Source organism: Microtus oregoni, unplaced genomic scaffold (genome assembly GCF_018167655.1).
Source record: "Microtus oregoni isolate MIOR12 unplaced genomic scaffold, Mior012 000050F_ref0000143, whole genome shotgun sequence".
In the NCBI taxonomy this organism is placed as follows: domain Eukaryota; kingdom Metazoa; phylum Chordata; class Mammalia; order Rodentia; family Cricetidae; genus Microtus; species Microtus oregoni.
In genome coordinates, this window is record NW_024543256.1 from 12,124,887 (window position 1) to 12,138,680 (window position 13,794).

The following is a 13,794-nucleotide window of genomic DNA, read 5'->3' on the forward strand; positions in this document are numbered from 1 at the left end:
AGTTCATTCCTGGAGACATGGGATAAAGGAATACTTACTGCTTGCACTAAGCTTCCTCAACTCCCCCGCCAAATCCATTAAGTTTCTTTAATGGTGTATTGTTTTGAAACTACTTTTCTAAGTCAGATGTGGTAATATACACCTATAATCTCAACACTTAGGAAGTGGAGGCAGAAGAATCTGGAGCTCAGTCATCCTCAGCTACATATTAAGTTTGAGGACAATCTGGGCTACATGAGACCTTGTTTTTTTTAAAAGAAAGAAAGAAAGAAAGAAAGAAAGATCAAGATACAAAAGAAAAATTGCATGATTGAGAATGATCTAGTTCTCTGAATAGGCACATACTTCTTTGCTTAAAGAGAAAGGATCTAGATAAAATAGAACCTTGAGGAACACAACTGCAAAGAAATAAAAGGTGACTGAGTTCTCTGTAGTCAGCTGATCAACTGCACTGTGCCTCCTCGTAATTGTCATCTCCTGGAGTCTCTAGTATCCATCTAAAACTGTTTGGAAAGCAGCCGGTTCTGTTCCCTACCTTAGCCAGGGCCAGGGATGGGCTGTGGCCTTCAGAAGCACTGCTTGCAATGCTGACCCCGACTTCCAGTGATCCACGGACTCTTTATCCAATTCCATCCTGACTATAGAGTCTACCTCTCTTCAGATCCGCAGTGAGAATCAGACAGGGTCAAATAATCCCTCAGGCTCTATCACTTAAGGGCTAGGTGTTTGGAAAGGGAGGGATTCCATATATTCGGCTATCTAGGTCTACCAGACACTAGGGAGGACATACACATATGCATATCGAACACACACACACACACACACACACACACACACACACAGAGAGAGAGAGAGAGAGAGAGAGAGAGAGAGAGAGAGAGAGAGAGAAGCTATTCTGGGCTGTGAATGCTAATGATATAGAATACAACAGAAATAATCAAAACTTCTGCCTCCCCATACCATTTCTACTGTCTCAATATCTCACACCCAAATTTATCCCATTCTCTTGACCCCCCATTCCCCTTCCACAACTATACCCAGTACCCTCCACCCCCCCCAAAAAAAATGATATTCCATTGATTTGTTTCTGTTCTATTTCAAATTCCAAGTTCACTAAGGGTTTTGCAGCCAGATTCCCTTCCCACAGTGGAAGCAGTTTTCCCTTCTTGAAAAATTCACAGCTTTACACCAAGGGCAGTCCCAGTCCCCTGGCCTGCGAAACGCTGTAGTTCTTTTGTCTTTCTGTAGTTCCTGATGATCTCCTCTGTGGATTCCCAAATCAGACAGGTGGCTCACCTCACAGGCCATGGGATAGGGATGCATCTGAGGTGGTCTGTCTATGGTTGGTAGTTGGGATGTGGTGGGCATGGCTGGGAAGGGGCTTTCATAGGAGTATGTGAATGAGGCAGGGAGTTGGACAGTAATGGGTTCAGAGGAGGATGCGGATCTCAGATTCAGGGACTGGGAGAGAGAGCACATGGATGATTCCTTCGATCTCAGATCACCTGCTCTCTGCCTCTTCAAGGGATAATTTTTCCACTTCATGACTCCAAGAAGCTGCATGATACTTCCATTGGTCTCCTCCGAAGCCTCTTCAGGGCCATTTACGGTCTCTGTCATAGTAGCAGCTGTCATCTCCGCTCTGCCTTGTCTTCCTTTAGCAGCAGCCATTAACTCCGCCAAGTTTTCCTTTCCAGCTGACCATTGTGTCCCTGTTCTTCTGACAAAAGCAGGAGGAAGGGTCACAGCCGGTTTTACTGCAGCTGGGAGAGCCCTCAGCTCCTGGGGAGAAGTGAATAGGGATGAGATCGGTTCTGGGAATGGGGTACACACATAAGGGTGGGGTGGGCAGGGGTAAAACAAAAGCAGGTGACAAATCTTACTGCCTGGAGGATCTTCAGTCTCAGCAGGTCTCGCTCTCTCTGCACCTCTTCCAGTTTGGCCTGGGCCATTTGAAGCTTGATAGCTAACTCCTTCCGTTCCATCTCTTGTTGGTGAGTGAGCTGCTTTAGGTCTGACGACAAGGATAGTGGAGACACCTTATGCATGCTAGACAAGTCTTGTAGCCACTGCACCCCGTGCCCCTGGAGGCAGCCTTGCCTGTGAGCGAAACGCACCCCCAAGGCCAAGGTGCCCCAAGCACAGGCTTCACGAGCCTCGCTAGGCACCTCGCTATCCTCCAGGATAACTTTGAGCTTGTCTTCCACCTCTTCCCAGGATAGGGAGAGGTTTTCAAGGTAGAAATCAGGGCCTTTGTCGTGCTTGGCTATTTGTTCATTGATGAATGTCGACACCTTGCTGTGCCGGAACCCACTACCAAGATCCTCAGGATTCAAGGCCATGATGGTTGAGTGCCTTCTGGTTTTTCCTGGCACTGAGAGAATAAATCAATCTGCCGTCCTTGCTTCTTTAGTCCCTTGGTGTTAGTATCTCTCCTCTCCGTCAATGTCCTGTCAGCCTTTTGTTCTTTCCGGCTCTCCCCTCCCCACCCATCCCCTCCCCTTCCCTCCCTCTGGTCTTCTGGCACACTTTTGATCCCCACAGCAGGTTCTCTGGCCCCGCCCCTCAACTATTATGTCATAATGGATTCTGTAGCTGCCATTCTTTAAGAGATTTCTCAAGTGACCTCACCTTTCCAGTCAATGAACAGAGTTCTAGGTCCACCATAACTGCCTCCTCAACATGGGATCCACTTAGCAGTCCCTCCAAAGTCTTCCTATCATACATCAAGAGAGGAAGGACAACCTCAGACTGTCAGCCTGTCTCTCTCCAAGGACTTAAGGGAAAGGAAATCTTTAGACCAACTCTGCTGGTTTTTAATCTAGGACTATTCTAACTTCCAGACTGTGAAAATAATAGGGAGAACTAGATGGTCTCTACACCTCCTTGGAAGTAAGGGAAACATCCTTGAAGTCATGTGGGGGAAGAAGGGGACAGAAAAGACGTGAAACCAAAGGAACTGAAACTCTATGAAAAAAAAAAAAGATTTAAAATTCTTGCTCCTCTTCTTGCCAGGGAGTTCACCCTACACAAAAGACTCACGTGGCCCTTCCTGGAGCTACAATGTTGCAAGGCATGTCTAAAGACTTCCATTACCAAACTCTTTCTAAAAAGTAAGACAACAAAAAACCCTACTTCCCAATAAAAACTGGAAAAAATATAGGCAAATTAAAATTTATTGATGTAAATGATAATTCATGGGTTCAGCATATTAAGAACCAGATGAAAGTTTCAAGCACTCCAGTCATCAGAAAAAATGGTGAGTTAGATAAGCCTGGACGGAGAGAAAGCACCTGATGGGTTGTAGCTAGGCATTTGGTTGTTGGATCACTTGGCTGCCTGGACTGGTTGAAAACCATCCAATTGTGACTGGTAGAAAACCAGCTCTTTCTAACCCTTTAAAGTTAAGGTTTGTTTGCACATCAAATTCATTGTGGATAACTAGGAAATGTATGGAGAGGACCTCGGATTGATCTTTTCTTTATTTAACTTACTAACCTCATTTTTATTATTTTAATTTGAAGTGGGGTTTTTGCATTTAAAAGAATTAATAGGCATTTTTAAGTCATTCTGCATTTTTTAAAAATTGAGCAGAAACCATTTTCCATCTACTTTGTCTCCAACACCATTATTAGTTTAACTGGTTAAAATTACAAAGCTAATTTAATACATTATTAATTACAGTTCAGATGAACATTCATCCAGAATAATGCAGTCTATAGGATTTGAAAAATATATGTGTATCTATCATCTTTTTTATTTTTTTTTATTTTTTAATTTATTTATTTATTAAAGATTTCTGTCTCTTCCCCGAAACCGCCTCCCATTTCCCTCCCCCTCCCCCAATTAAGTCCCCCCGCCCTCCTCAGCCCGAAAAGCAATCAGGGTTCCCTGTCCTGTGGGAAGTCCAAGGAACCCCCACCTCCATCCAGGTCTAGTAAGTTGAGCATCCAAACTGCCTAGGCTCCCACAAAGCCAGTACGTGCAGTAGGATCAAAAACCCTTTGCCATTGTTCTTGAGTTCTCAGTAGTCCTCATTGTCCGCTATGTTCAGCAAGTCCGGTTTTATCCCATGCTTTTTCAGACCCAGGCCTGCTGGCCTTAGTGGGTTCCCGATAGAACATCCCCATTGTCTCAGTGTGTGGGTGCACCCCTTGCGGTCCTGAGTTCCTTGCTCTTGCTCTCTCTCCTTCTGCTCCTGATTTGGAACTTGAGATTTCAGTCCGGTGCTCCAATGTGGGTCTCTGTCTCTGTCTCCTTTCATCGCCTGCTGAAGGTTAATATTCAGGAGGATGCCTATATGTTTTTCTTTGGGTTCTCCTTATTTAGCTTCTCTAGGATCACTAATTATAGGCTCAATGTCCTTGGTTCAACTTCCTTAGCGATCAGGGAAATGCAAATCAAGACAACTTTAAGATACCATCTTACACCTGTCAGAATGGCTAAAATCAAAAACACCAATGATAGCCTTTGCTGGAGAGGTTGTGGAGAAAGGGGAACACTCCTCCATTGCTGGTGGGAATGCAAACTTGTGAAACCACTTTGGAAAGCAGTGTGGCGGTTTCTCAGGAAATTCGGGATCAACTTACCCCTGGACCCAGCAATACCACTCTTGGGAATATACCCAAGAGAGGCCTTATCATACAACAAATGTATCTATCATTTTTAATTCTTCCACAATGCATCACCCCACCCTACATTCACCCCAGTACTTGGACAGCCAGTGATCATTTTTATTAGGTCCATAGTTTTTGTCTTTCTCAGGAAAAAAAATACATTTGGAATCATGTAATAATAGCATTTTCAGATTGATTTCTTTCTTTTAATAAATTTATTGTTGTTATTCATATGCATTTTATCTATCATTCTGGGATTTATAATAATTTCATCCATGTTATAATATATTGTGAGCATATCTGTCCGGACCAACATACCTTTCCTTCTCCCCTTTTCACACTTATGCTAATCTCCTTTTTGTTTGTATGTGTTTATGCATCTGTAAAAATTTAGTATTCAAAAATAAGAGAAAACACATTTCATTTTTAGACTCTGGCTTGTATTATTTAATGTAATGATCAATTGCTCAATATTCTCCCACATATCCTAATTTTGTTCTTCTTATGGCCACATAATATTTTACTGTGTATAACCAAATTTTTACTACTTATTTTATTTTTTAGATTATAATATGATTACATTTTTCTCTTATTGTCCTTCTTCAAAACCCACCTATGTACCTCTCCTTGACCGGTATCAAATTCATAGCCTCATTTTTCATTACATGTTATATATGAATACATGTTCCTAAATATATCCTGCTTAGTTCATATAATAGCTCTGTGTTTTAAGGCCTAGAATTTGATATTGGATAAACAATTATTGTGCTTTTCCTTAGGAAAGACAGTTTCTCCCTCTCTCAGCATTTCTTAGTTACTTGTAGTTAGTTCTTTGTAGAAAGATGGACTCTTAAGGAAGCTTGAATTGGCATTTCCCTGATTGCTGAGTATATTAAACACTTTCCCTGATGTTTATTGGCCATTTGTATTTCTTCTTTCAAGAATGGATTATTCAGTTCTTTAGTTTATTTATCAACTTGAAAATTTTTTCTTGTGTTTAATTTTGTTCTAGATATTAATATTTTACATAATACATAATTTACATATTTTTGTAATGTAGCTTCCTCTTCATTCTCCTGGTTCTTCCCTTTACTGTGTAGAAGCTTTCTAATTTCACAGAATTCTAATTTTTCAATTCTTGCTATTATTTACTATGTTATTGGATTCCTGCTCAGACGGTTGTTGCTTATACTTCCTAGATGTCAAAATGTTTTCCCCTAGCAGTTTTGACATTTCAGGTGTTACATTTAGGTCTTTCGTCCTTTTTCAATTAATTTTTGTACATGGTGAGAGATAGCAATCTGTTTTCATTCATCTACATGTAGATATTCTGTTTTCCCGGTGACATTTGTTGAAGAGGCATTCTTTAATTCAATATGTATCTTGACACATTTGCCAGCAATTAGATGGCTGTGGCTTCATGAATTTGTTTCTGTATCCTTTTTTTTCTATTTTATTGATATACATATCTGGCTTTGTTCTAGCAACATAAAAGTTTTGTTGCTATAGATTTTTAGTATAAATTGAGACTCATTGTGATACCTCTAGTATTGTTTTTTCTACTTTGATTTCTTTGGCTATTTGGAATATTTATTCTTTCCAATACACTTTAGATTATTATTAATTATTATTATTACTTAGTTCTATGAAGAAAACATTTGGAATTTTGAGGATGACTAGGTTGAATGTGTACATCATATATTTTTAAACAGACAGGTTGTAGCATCTTCTAGTGCCTTCTTTAATAACATTCTTCAGAATATTAATGATTTATTATAAGGGTATTGCTCCCGTTAGTCAGGCTTATTCTTAGGTATTTTATTTTATTTTTTTTAATTTAAATTTATTTATTTATTAAGGATTTCTGCCTCGTCCCCGCAACCGCTTCCCATTTCCCTCCCCCTCCCCCGATCAAGTCCCCCACCCTCATCTGCTCGAAGAGCAATCAGGGTTCCCTGACCTGTGGGAAGCCCAAGGACTGCCCACCTCTATCCAGGTCTTGTAAGGTGAGCATCCAAACTGCCTAGGCTTCCACAAAGCCAGTACGTGCAGTAGGATCAAAAACCCACTGCAATTGTTCTTGAATTCTCAGTATTCCTCATTGTCCGCTATGTTCAGCTAGTCCGGATTTATCCCATGCTTTTTCAGACCTAGGCCAGCTGGCCTTGGTGAGATCCCAATAGAACATCCCCATTGTCTTAGTGTGTGGGAGCACCCCTCGTGGTCCTGAGTTCCTTGCTCATGCTCCGTCTCCTTCTGCTCCTGATTTGGACCTTGAGATTTCTGTCCGGTGCTCCCATGTGGGTCTCTGTCTCTGTCTCCTTTCATCGCCTGGTGAAGGTTAATATTCATGAGGATGCCTATGTGTTTGTCTTTGGATTCACATTCTTATTTAGCTTCTCTAGGAACATGAATTATAAGCTCAATGTCCTTTGTTTATGGCTAGAAACCAAATATGAGTGAGTACATCCCATGTTCCTCTTTTTGGGTCTGGCTTACCTCACTCAGGATAGTGTTTTCTATTTCCATCCATTTGTATGCAAAATTCAAGAAGTCCTTGTTTTTTACTGCTGAGTAATACTCTAATATGTATATATTCCATACTTTCTTCATCCATTCTTCCGTTGAAGGGCATCTAGGTTGTTTCCAGGTTCTGGCTATTACAAACAATGCTGCCATGAACATAGTTGAGCATATACTTTTGTTGTATGATAGGGCCTCTCTTGGGTATATTCCCAAGAGTGGTATTGCTGAATCCAGGGGTAGGTTGATCCCGAATTTCCTGAGAAACCGAAACACTGCTTTCCAGAGTGGTTGCACAAGTTTGCATTCCCACCAACAATGGGTGAGTGTACCCCTTTCTCTACATCCTCTCCAGCAAAGGCTATCATTGGTGTTTTTTATTTTAGCCATTCTGACAGGTGTAAGGTGGTATCTTAAAGTTGTCTTGATTTGCATTTCCCTGATCGCTAAGGAAGTTGAGCATGACCTTAAGTGTCTTTTGGCCATTTGAAGTTCTTCTGTTGAGAATTCTCTGTTCAGACCAGTGCCCCATTTTATAATTGGGTTGATTAGCCTTTTGCGGTCTAGTTTCTTGACTTCTTTATATATTTTGGAGATCAGACCTTTGTCACTTGCAGGGTTGGTGAAGATCTTCTCCCAGTCAGTGGGTTGCCTTTTTGTCTTAGTGACAGTGTCATTTGCTTTACAGAAGCTTCTCAGCCTCAGGAGGTCCCATTTATTCAATGATGTCCTGCGTGTCTGTGCTGCTGGGGTTATACGTAGGAAGTGGTCTCCTGTGCCCATGTGCTGTAGAGTACTTCCCACTTTCTCTTCTATCAGGTTCAGTGTGTTCGGACTGATATTGAGGTCTTTAATCCATTTCGACTTGAGTTTTATGCATGGTGATAGATATGGATCTATTTTCATTCTTCTACAGATTGACATCCAGTTTTGCCAGCACAATTTGTTGAAGATGCTCTCTTTTTTCCATTGTATAGTTTTAGCTCCTTTATCGAAAATCAGGTGTTCCTAGGTTTGTGGGTTAATGTCAGGGTCTTCTATTCGATTCCATTGGTCGACTTCTCTGTTTTTATGCCAATACCAAGCTGTTTTCAATACTGTAGCTTCGTAATAGAGTTTGAAGTCAGGGATGGTAATGCCTCCAGACAATCCTTTACTGTATAAGATTGTTTTGGCTATCCTGGGTTTTTTGTTTTTCCATATAAAGTTGATTATTGTCTTCTCCATATCTGTGAAGAATTTTGATGGGATTTTGATGGGGATTGCATTGAATCTATAGATTGCTTTTGGTAGAATTGCCATTTTTACTATGTTGATCCTCCCAATCCAAGAGCAAGGGAGGTCCTTCCAATTTCTGGTGTCTTCTTCAATTTCTTTCTTCAAAGACTTATAGTTCTTGTCAAATAGATCTTTCACTTCCTTGGTCAGAGTTACCCCAAGATATTTTATGCTATTTGTGGCTATCGTGAAAGGTGATGCTTCTCTGATTTCCCTCTCTGCTTCCTTATCCTTAGTGTATAGGAAGGCCACTGATTTTTTGGAGTTGATCTTGTATCCTGCCACATTACTAAAGGTGTTTATCAGCCCTAGGAGTTCTTTGGTAGAATTTTTGGGATCGCTTATGTACACTATCATATCATCTGCAAATAACGAAAGCTTAACTTCTTCCTTTCCAATACGAATCCTCTTGATATCCTTATGTTGTCTTATTGCTATTGCTAGAATTTCAAGCACTATGTTGAAGAGGTATGGAGAGAGTGGACATCCTTGTCGTGTTCCTGATTTTAGTGGGATGGCTTTGAGTTTTTCTCCATTTAAATTAATGTTAGCTGTTGGCTTGCTGTAAATAGCTTTTATTATATTTAGGTAGGACCCTTGTATCCCTATTCTCTCCAAGACCTTTATCATAAAGGGGTGTTGAATTTTGTCAAATGCTTTTTCAGCATCTAATGAAATGATCATATGGTTTTTTTCTTTCAGTTTATTTATATGGTGGATTACATTGATAGATTTGCGTATGTTGAACCAGCCCTGCATCTCTGGGATGAAGCCTACTTGATCATAATGGATAATTTTTCTTATGTGTTCTTGGATTCGGTTTGCCAGTATTTTATTGAGAATTTTTGCGTCGATGTTCATGAGTGAGATCGGTCTGTAATTCTCTTTCTTGGTTGGGTCTTTTTGTGGTTTTGGTATCAGGGTAACTGTAGCTTCATAAAAGGAATTTGGCAATGATTCTTCTGTTTCTATATTGTGAAATACATTAAGGAGTATAGGGATTAGTTCTTCTTGGAAGTTCTGGTAGAATTCTGCATTGAAACCATCTGGTCCTGGGCTTTTTTTCGAAGGGAGATTTTTGATAACCTTTTCTAATTCTTCGCGAGTAACCCGTCCATTTAGATCATTCACCTGGTCTTGGTTTAGCTTTGGTATATGGTACTTATTTAAAAAATGTCCATTTCTTTTGTATTTTCCAGTTTTGTGGCATACAGGCTTTTGTAGTAAGATCTAATGATTCTCTGAATTTCCTCTGTGTCTGTGGTTATGTCCCCCTTTTCATTTCTGATCTTATTTATTTACGTGTTCTCTCTCTGTCATTTAATTAGTTTGGATAGGGGTTTGTCGATCTTGTTGATTTTCTCGAAGAACCAGCTTTTTGTTTCATTGATTCTTTGGACTGTTTTCTGTGTTTCTATTTTGTTGATTTCAGCCCTCAGTTTTATTATTTCCAGTCTTCTACTTCTCCTGGGCACGTCTGCTTCTTTTTTTTTTCTAGAGCTTTCAGGTGTGTTGTTAAGTCCCCAATGTATGCATTCTCCGTTTTCTTTAAGTGGGCACTTAGTGCTATGAACTTTCCTCTTAGCACTGCTTTCATTGTGTCCCATAGGTTTGAGTATGTTGTCCCTTTATTTTCATTAAATTCAAGGAAGACTTTAATTTCTTTCTTGATTTCTTCCTTGACCCAGGTGTGGTTCAGTAGTTGACTGTTCAGTTTCCATGAGTTTGTCGGTTTTTTGGGGGCAGCGTGGTTGTTGCCTTCTAACTTTAATCCGTGGTGATCTGATAAGACACAGGTAGACACTGATATTTTTTTGTATCTGTGGAGGTTTCCTTTGTTTCTGAGTATGTGGTCAATTTTTGAGAAGGTTCCATGAGCTGCAGAGAAGAAGGTATATTCTTTCCTATTTGGGTGGAATGTTCTATAGAAGTCTGTTAAGTCCATTTGCTTCATTACCTCCAATAATTCTCTTAATTCTCTATTAGGTTTCTGTCTGATTGACCTGTCCCTTGGAGAGAGAGGTGTGTTGAAGTCTCCTACTACTAGTGTGTGTGGTTTGATGTCTGCCTTGAGTTCTAGTAATATTTCTTTTACATAAGTAGGTGCTTTTATATTGGTGGCGTATATATTCAGGATTGAGACGTCCTCCTGATGAATTGTTCCTCTTATGAGTATAAAGTGACCGTCTTGGTCTCTTCTGATTGATTTTAGTTTGAAGTCAGTTTTGTTAGAAATTAGTATGGCCACACCTGCTTTTTTCTTAGGACCATTTGCTTGAAACACCTTTTCCCAACCCTTTACTCTGAGTAGGTGCCTGTCTTTGTGGTTGAGATGTGTTTATTGCAAATAGCAGAATGTTGGATCCTGTTTTCGTATCCAATCTTTTAGCCTGTGCCTTTTTATAGGTGTATTGAGCCCATTAATATTAAGTGATATTAATGACCAGTGGTTGTTTACTCCGGTTATTCTTATTGCTTTTGGTAGTAGAGATTGTGTGTCTCCCTTCTTTGAGATGTGCTCGTGAAGGGTCATTAGCTGCCTGGGTTATTGTAGGCAGTGTTGGCAGTGTTGGATTCCTTGGGTTGCGATTTTCCTTCTATTACTTTCTGTAGGGCTGGATTTGTGGCTACGTATTGTTTAAATTTGTTCTTATCCTGGAATGTCTTGTTTTCTCCATTGATAATGAACGATAGCTTGGCTGGGTATAGTAGTTTGGGTTTGCATCCATGGTCTCTTAGCTTCTGCAGAACCTCTATCCAGGACCTTCTGGCTTTCATAGTTTCCATAGAGAAGTCAGGTTTAAGTCTGATCGGTTTACCTTTATAAGTTACTTGCCCTTTTTCCTTTGCAGCTCTTAATATTCTTTCTTTAACCTGTATATTTTGTGTTTTGATTATTATATGGCGAGGAGATGTTTTTCTTTGATCCAGTCTGTTTGGTGTTCTGTATGCTTCTTGAATATTCAAATGAATATCTTTCTTTAAGTTGGGAAAGTTTTCTTCCATAATTTTTTGAAAATATTTTCTGGTCCTTTGAGCTGTGACTCTTCTCCTTCTTCTATTCCTATTATTCTTAGGTTTGGTTTTTTTATTGTGTCCCATAGTTCCTGAATGTTTTGTGTTGAGAATTTGTTGGCTTTGCTGTTTTCTTTGATCTGTTCGTTTATTTTCTCTATGGTGTCCTCAGCATCTGAGATTCTTTCTTCTAGCTCTTGTATTCTATTGATTATGCTTGTTTCTGTAGACTCTGCTCGTTGGCCTAGATTTTCCATATCCAGCTGGTCCTCAGTTTGTATTTTCTTCCTTGCCTTCATTTCAGTTTTCAATTCTTGAACTGTTTCCATTACCTGTTTGATCCTTTTTTCTTGGTTTTCCAGGGTATCATGTACGTATTTACTCATTTCTTCAAACTTTTTGTTATACTTCTCATCCATTTCTATAAGGGCATTTTTTGCATGTTGTTTAAGGGACTCTATTGTCTTCATAAAGTTGATTTTTTCCACTTCTTCTGTGTTAGGCTGTTCAAATACTTCTGTTGTAAGATCATTGGGTTCTGGTGTTTTCATGTTGTTTTTCAGATTATTGGGTGAATTCTTGCCTTGGCGCCTGCCCATCTCCTCCTATTGATCCTATCCAATGGGTCCTTTAAAAACCGGATCAGGTTTCCCTGCTGGCCAAGGGCTCCGCTTACAAAATGCCCTCACTCTCTTTCGTGGTTCCTGCTGCAGGCCAAGAACCCTCTCACCCCTCAGGAGGATCTTCAGGACAGGACTAGGCTCCCCTTGTGCCAGTGACCTGGCCAACCAAAGGCCTACCTCTTTGATTCAATTGTAGTAGGGCGATCTGCTCTCCTTATTGCACACCTGTCCCAGCTGCTTGGGTCTGCTGCTGCGCTGTTCCCCGAAGGCCTCTTCCTGTATGCAGTGTTGCTCCGCCGCATCTGGCCGCCGCCTCTCCGCCTCTGTGCGTCTGGCCTTCTTAGGTATTTTAAACTCTGTTGTAAATAGGCAATTTTCTAAGCCTAAATTCATTCTTTACAAGTTCATTATCTATGTATAGAAAGTCTGTTTTTTCTGTTGTTAATTTTGTGTTGAGATTATGAATATGGTCTAAGTGATTTCTGATGGAGTCTTCAAGAACTTTTAAAATGCAAGATGATGATTATCTGTAAATAAGAATATTTTGATCTCTTGCTTTTCTGTTTTTATCATTTTTTCTCTTTCTATTAATTCTGAGGCATTCAACTTGAGAAATTAGGTGGTGTGATTAGAGATACTCTTAATCATAATACCTAGTACAAACGGAAATTCAGACTGTAGGAAAAGATCATTTCCTGACTCAGTAAGTTTGTTTATGAGAATTATATTATGTTTTAGCTCTTAGTTTGTTGTACTGACAAAGAATTTAAAAGGGAGGATTTAAGAGGAATTGGACACATACACATGATTTTATGTGTTCAGTGCATTGTTGTGACTAAGATCGAGTCACTAGTCACTTGGATAAAGTTGCTGGAAATAAAGTTTAGAGGGATAGAAAATAAAATGAAGTTTTGGCTATTACAAATAATGCTGCTATGAACATAGATGAGCAAATGTCTATGTGGTATGACTGTGTAGACTTTGGGCATATGTCCAAGAGTAGTATTGCTGGATCTTGAGGTAGATTGACTCCCAAATTTCTGAGAAATCATCATAATGATTTTCAAAGTGGTTGAACAAGATTGCACCTCTACCAGCAATGGAATATTGTTCCTCTTAACCCACATCCTCTTCAGTATAACCTGTCATCAATGGTTTTGTTCTTAACCATTCTGATAGGTATAAGATAGTTTCTCAGAGTTGTTTTGATTTGCATTTCCCTGATGGTTAAGGATGTTGATTAATTCCTTAAATGTCTTTCAGCTATTTGAGTTTCTTCTGTTGAGAATTATGTTTAGATCTATACCCCCATTTTAAATTATACTATTTGGTATTTTGATGTCTAGTTTATGGAATTCCTTATATGTATTGGAAGTCAGCCCTTTGTCAGATATGGGGTTGGTGAAGATCTTTTCCCATTCTGTAGACTGCTGTTTTGTCTTATTTACCATGTCATTTGCCTTACAGAAGCTCCTCAGTTTCAGGAGGTTCCATTTATTCATTGTTGCCCTCAGAGTCTGTACTACTGTTGTTATATTTAAGAAGTGATCTCCTGTACCCATGAATTCAAGGATACTTCCCACTTTCTCTTCTGTCATGTTCAGTGTAACTAGATTTATGTTAAAGTCTTTGATCCACTTGGACTTGAGTTTTCTGCATGGTGATAGATATAGATCTATTTGCATTCTTCTACATGTCAACAAACAGCTATGCCAGCACCATTTGCTAAAGATACTTTC

General features: G+C 39.7%; 2 protein-coding genes across 2 annotated transcripts in view; one reads left to right on the plus strand and one right to left on the minus strand.

The window, feature by feature from the left end:
• The window catches only part of LOC121437110 (X-linked interleukin-1 receptor accessory protein-like 2), a 573,807-nt gene that overhangs the window by 28,898 nt on the left and 531,115 nt on the right, over positions 1-13,794 (plus strand). The window lies entirely within an intron of this gene.
• LOC121437132 (testis-expressed protein 13A-like) lies at positions 1,114-2,342 on the minus strand. Its single transcript, XM_041636971.1, has 2 exons — positions 1,884-2,342; positions 1,114-1,782 (listed from the first exon to the last, which is right to left on the minus strand). Exons 1-2 carry the CDS (start codon positions 2,340-2,342, stop codon positions 1,114-1,116), a joined length of 1,128 nt encoding a protein of 375 aa, XP_041492905.1.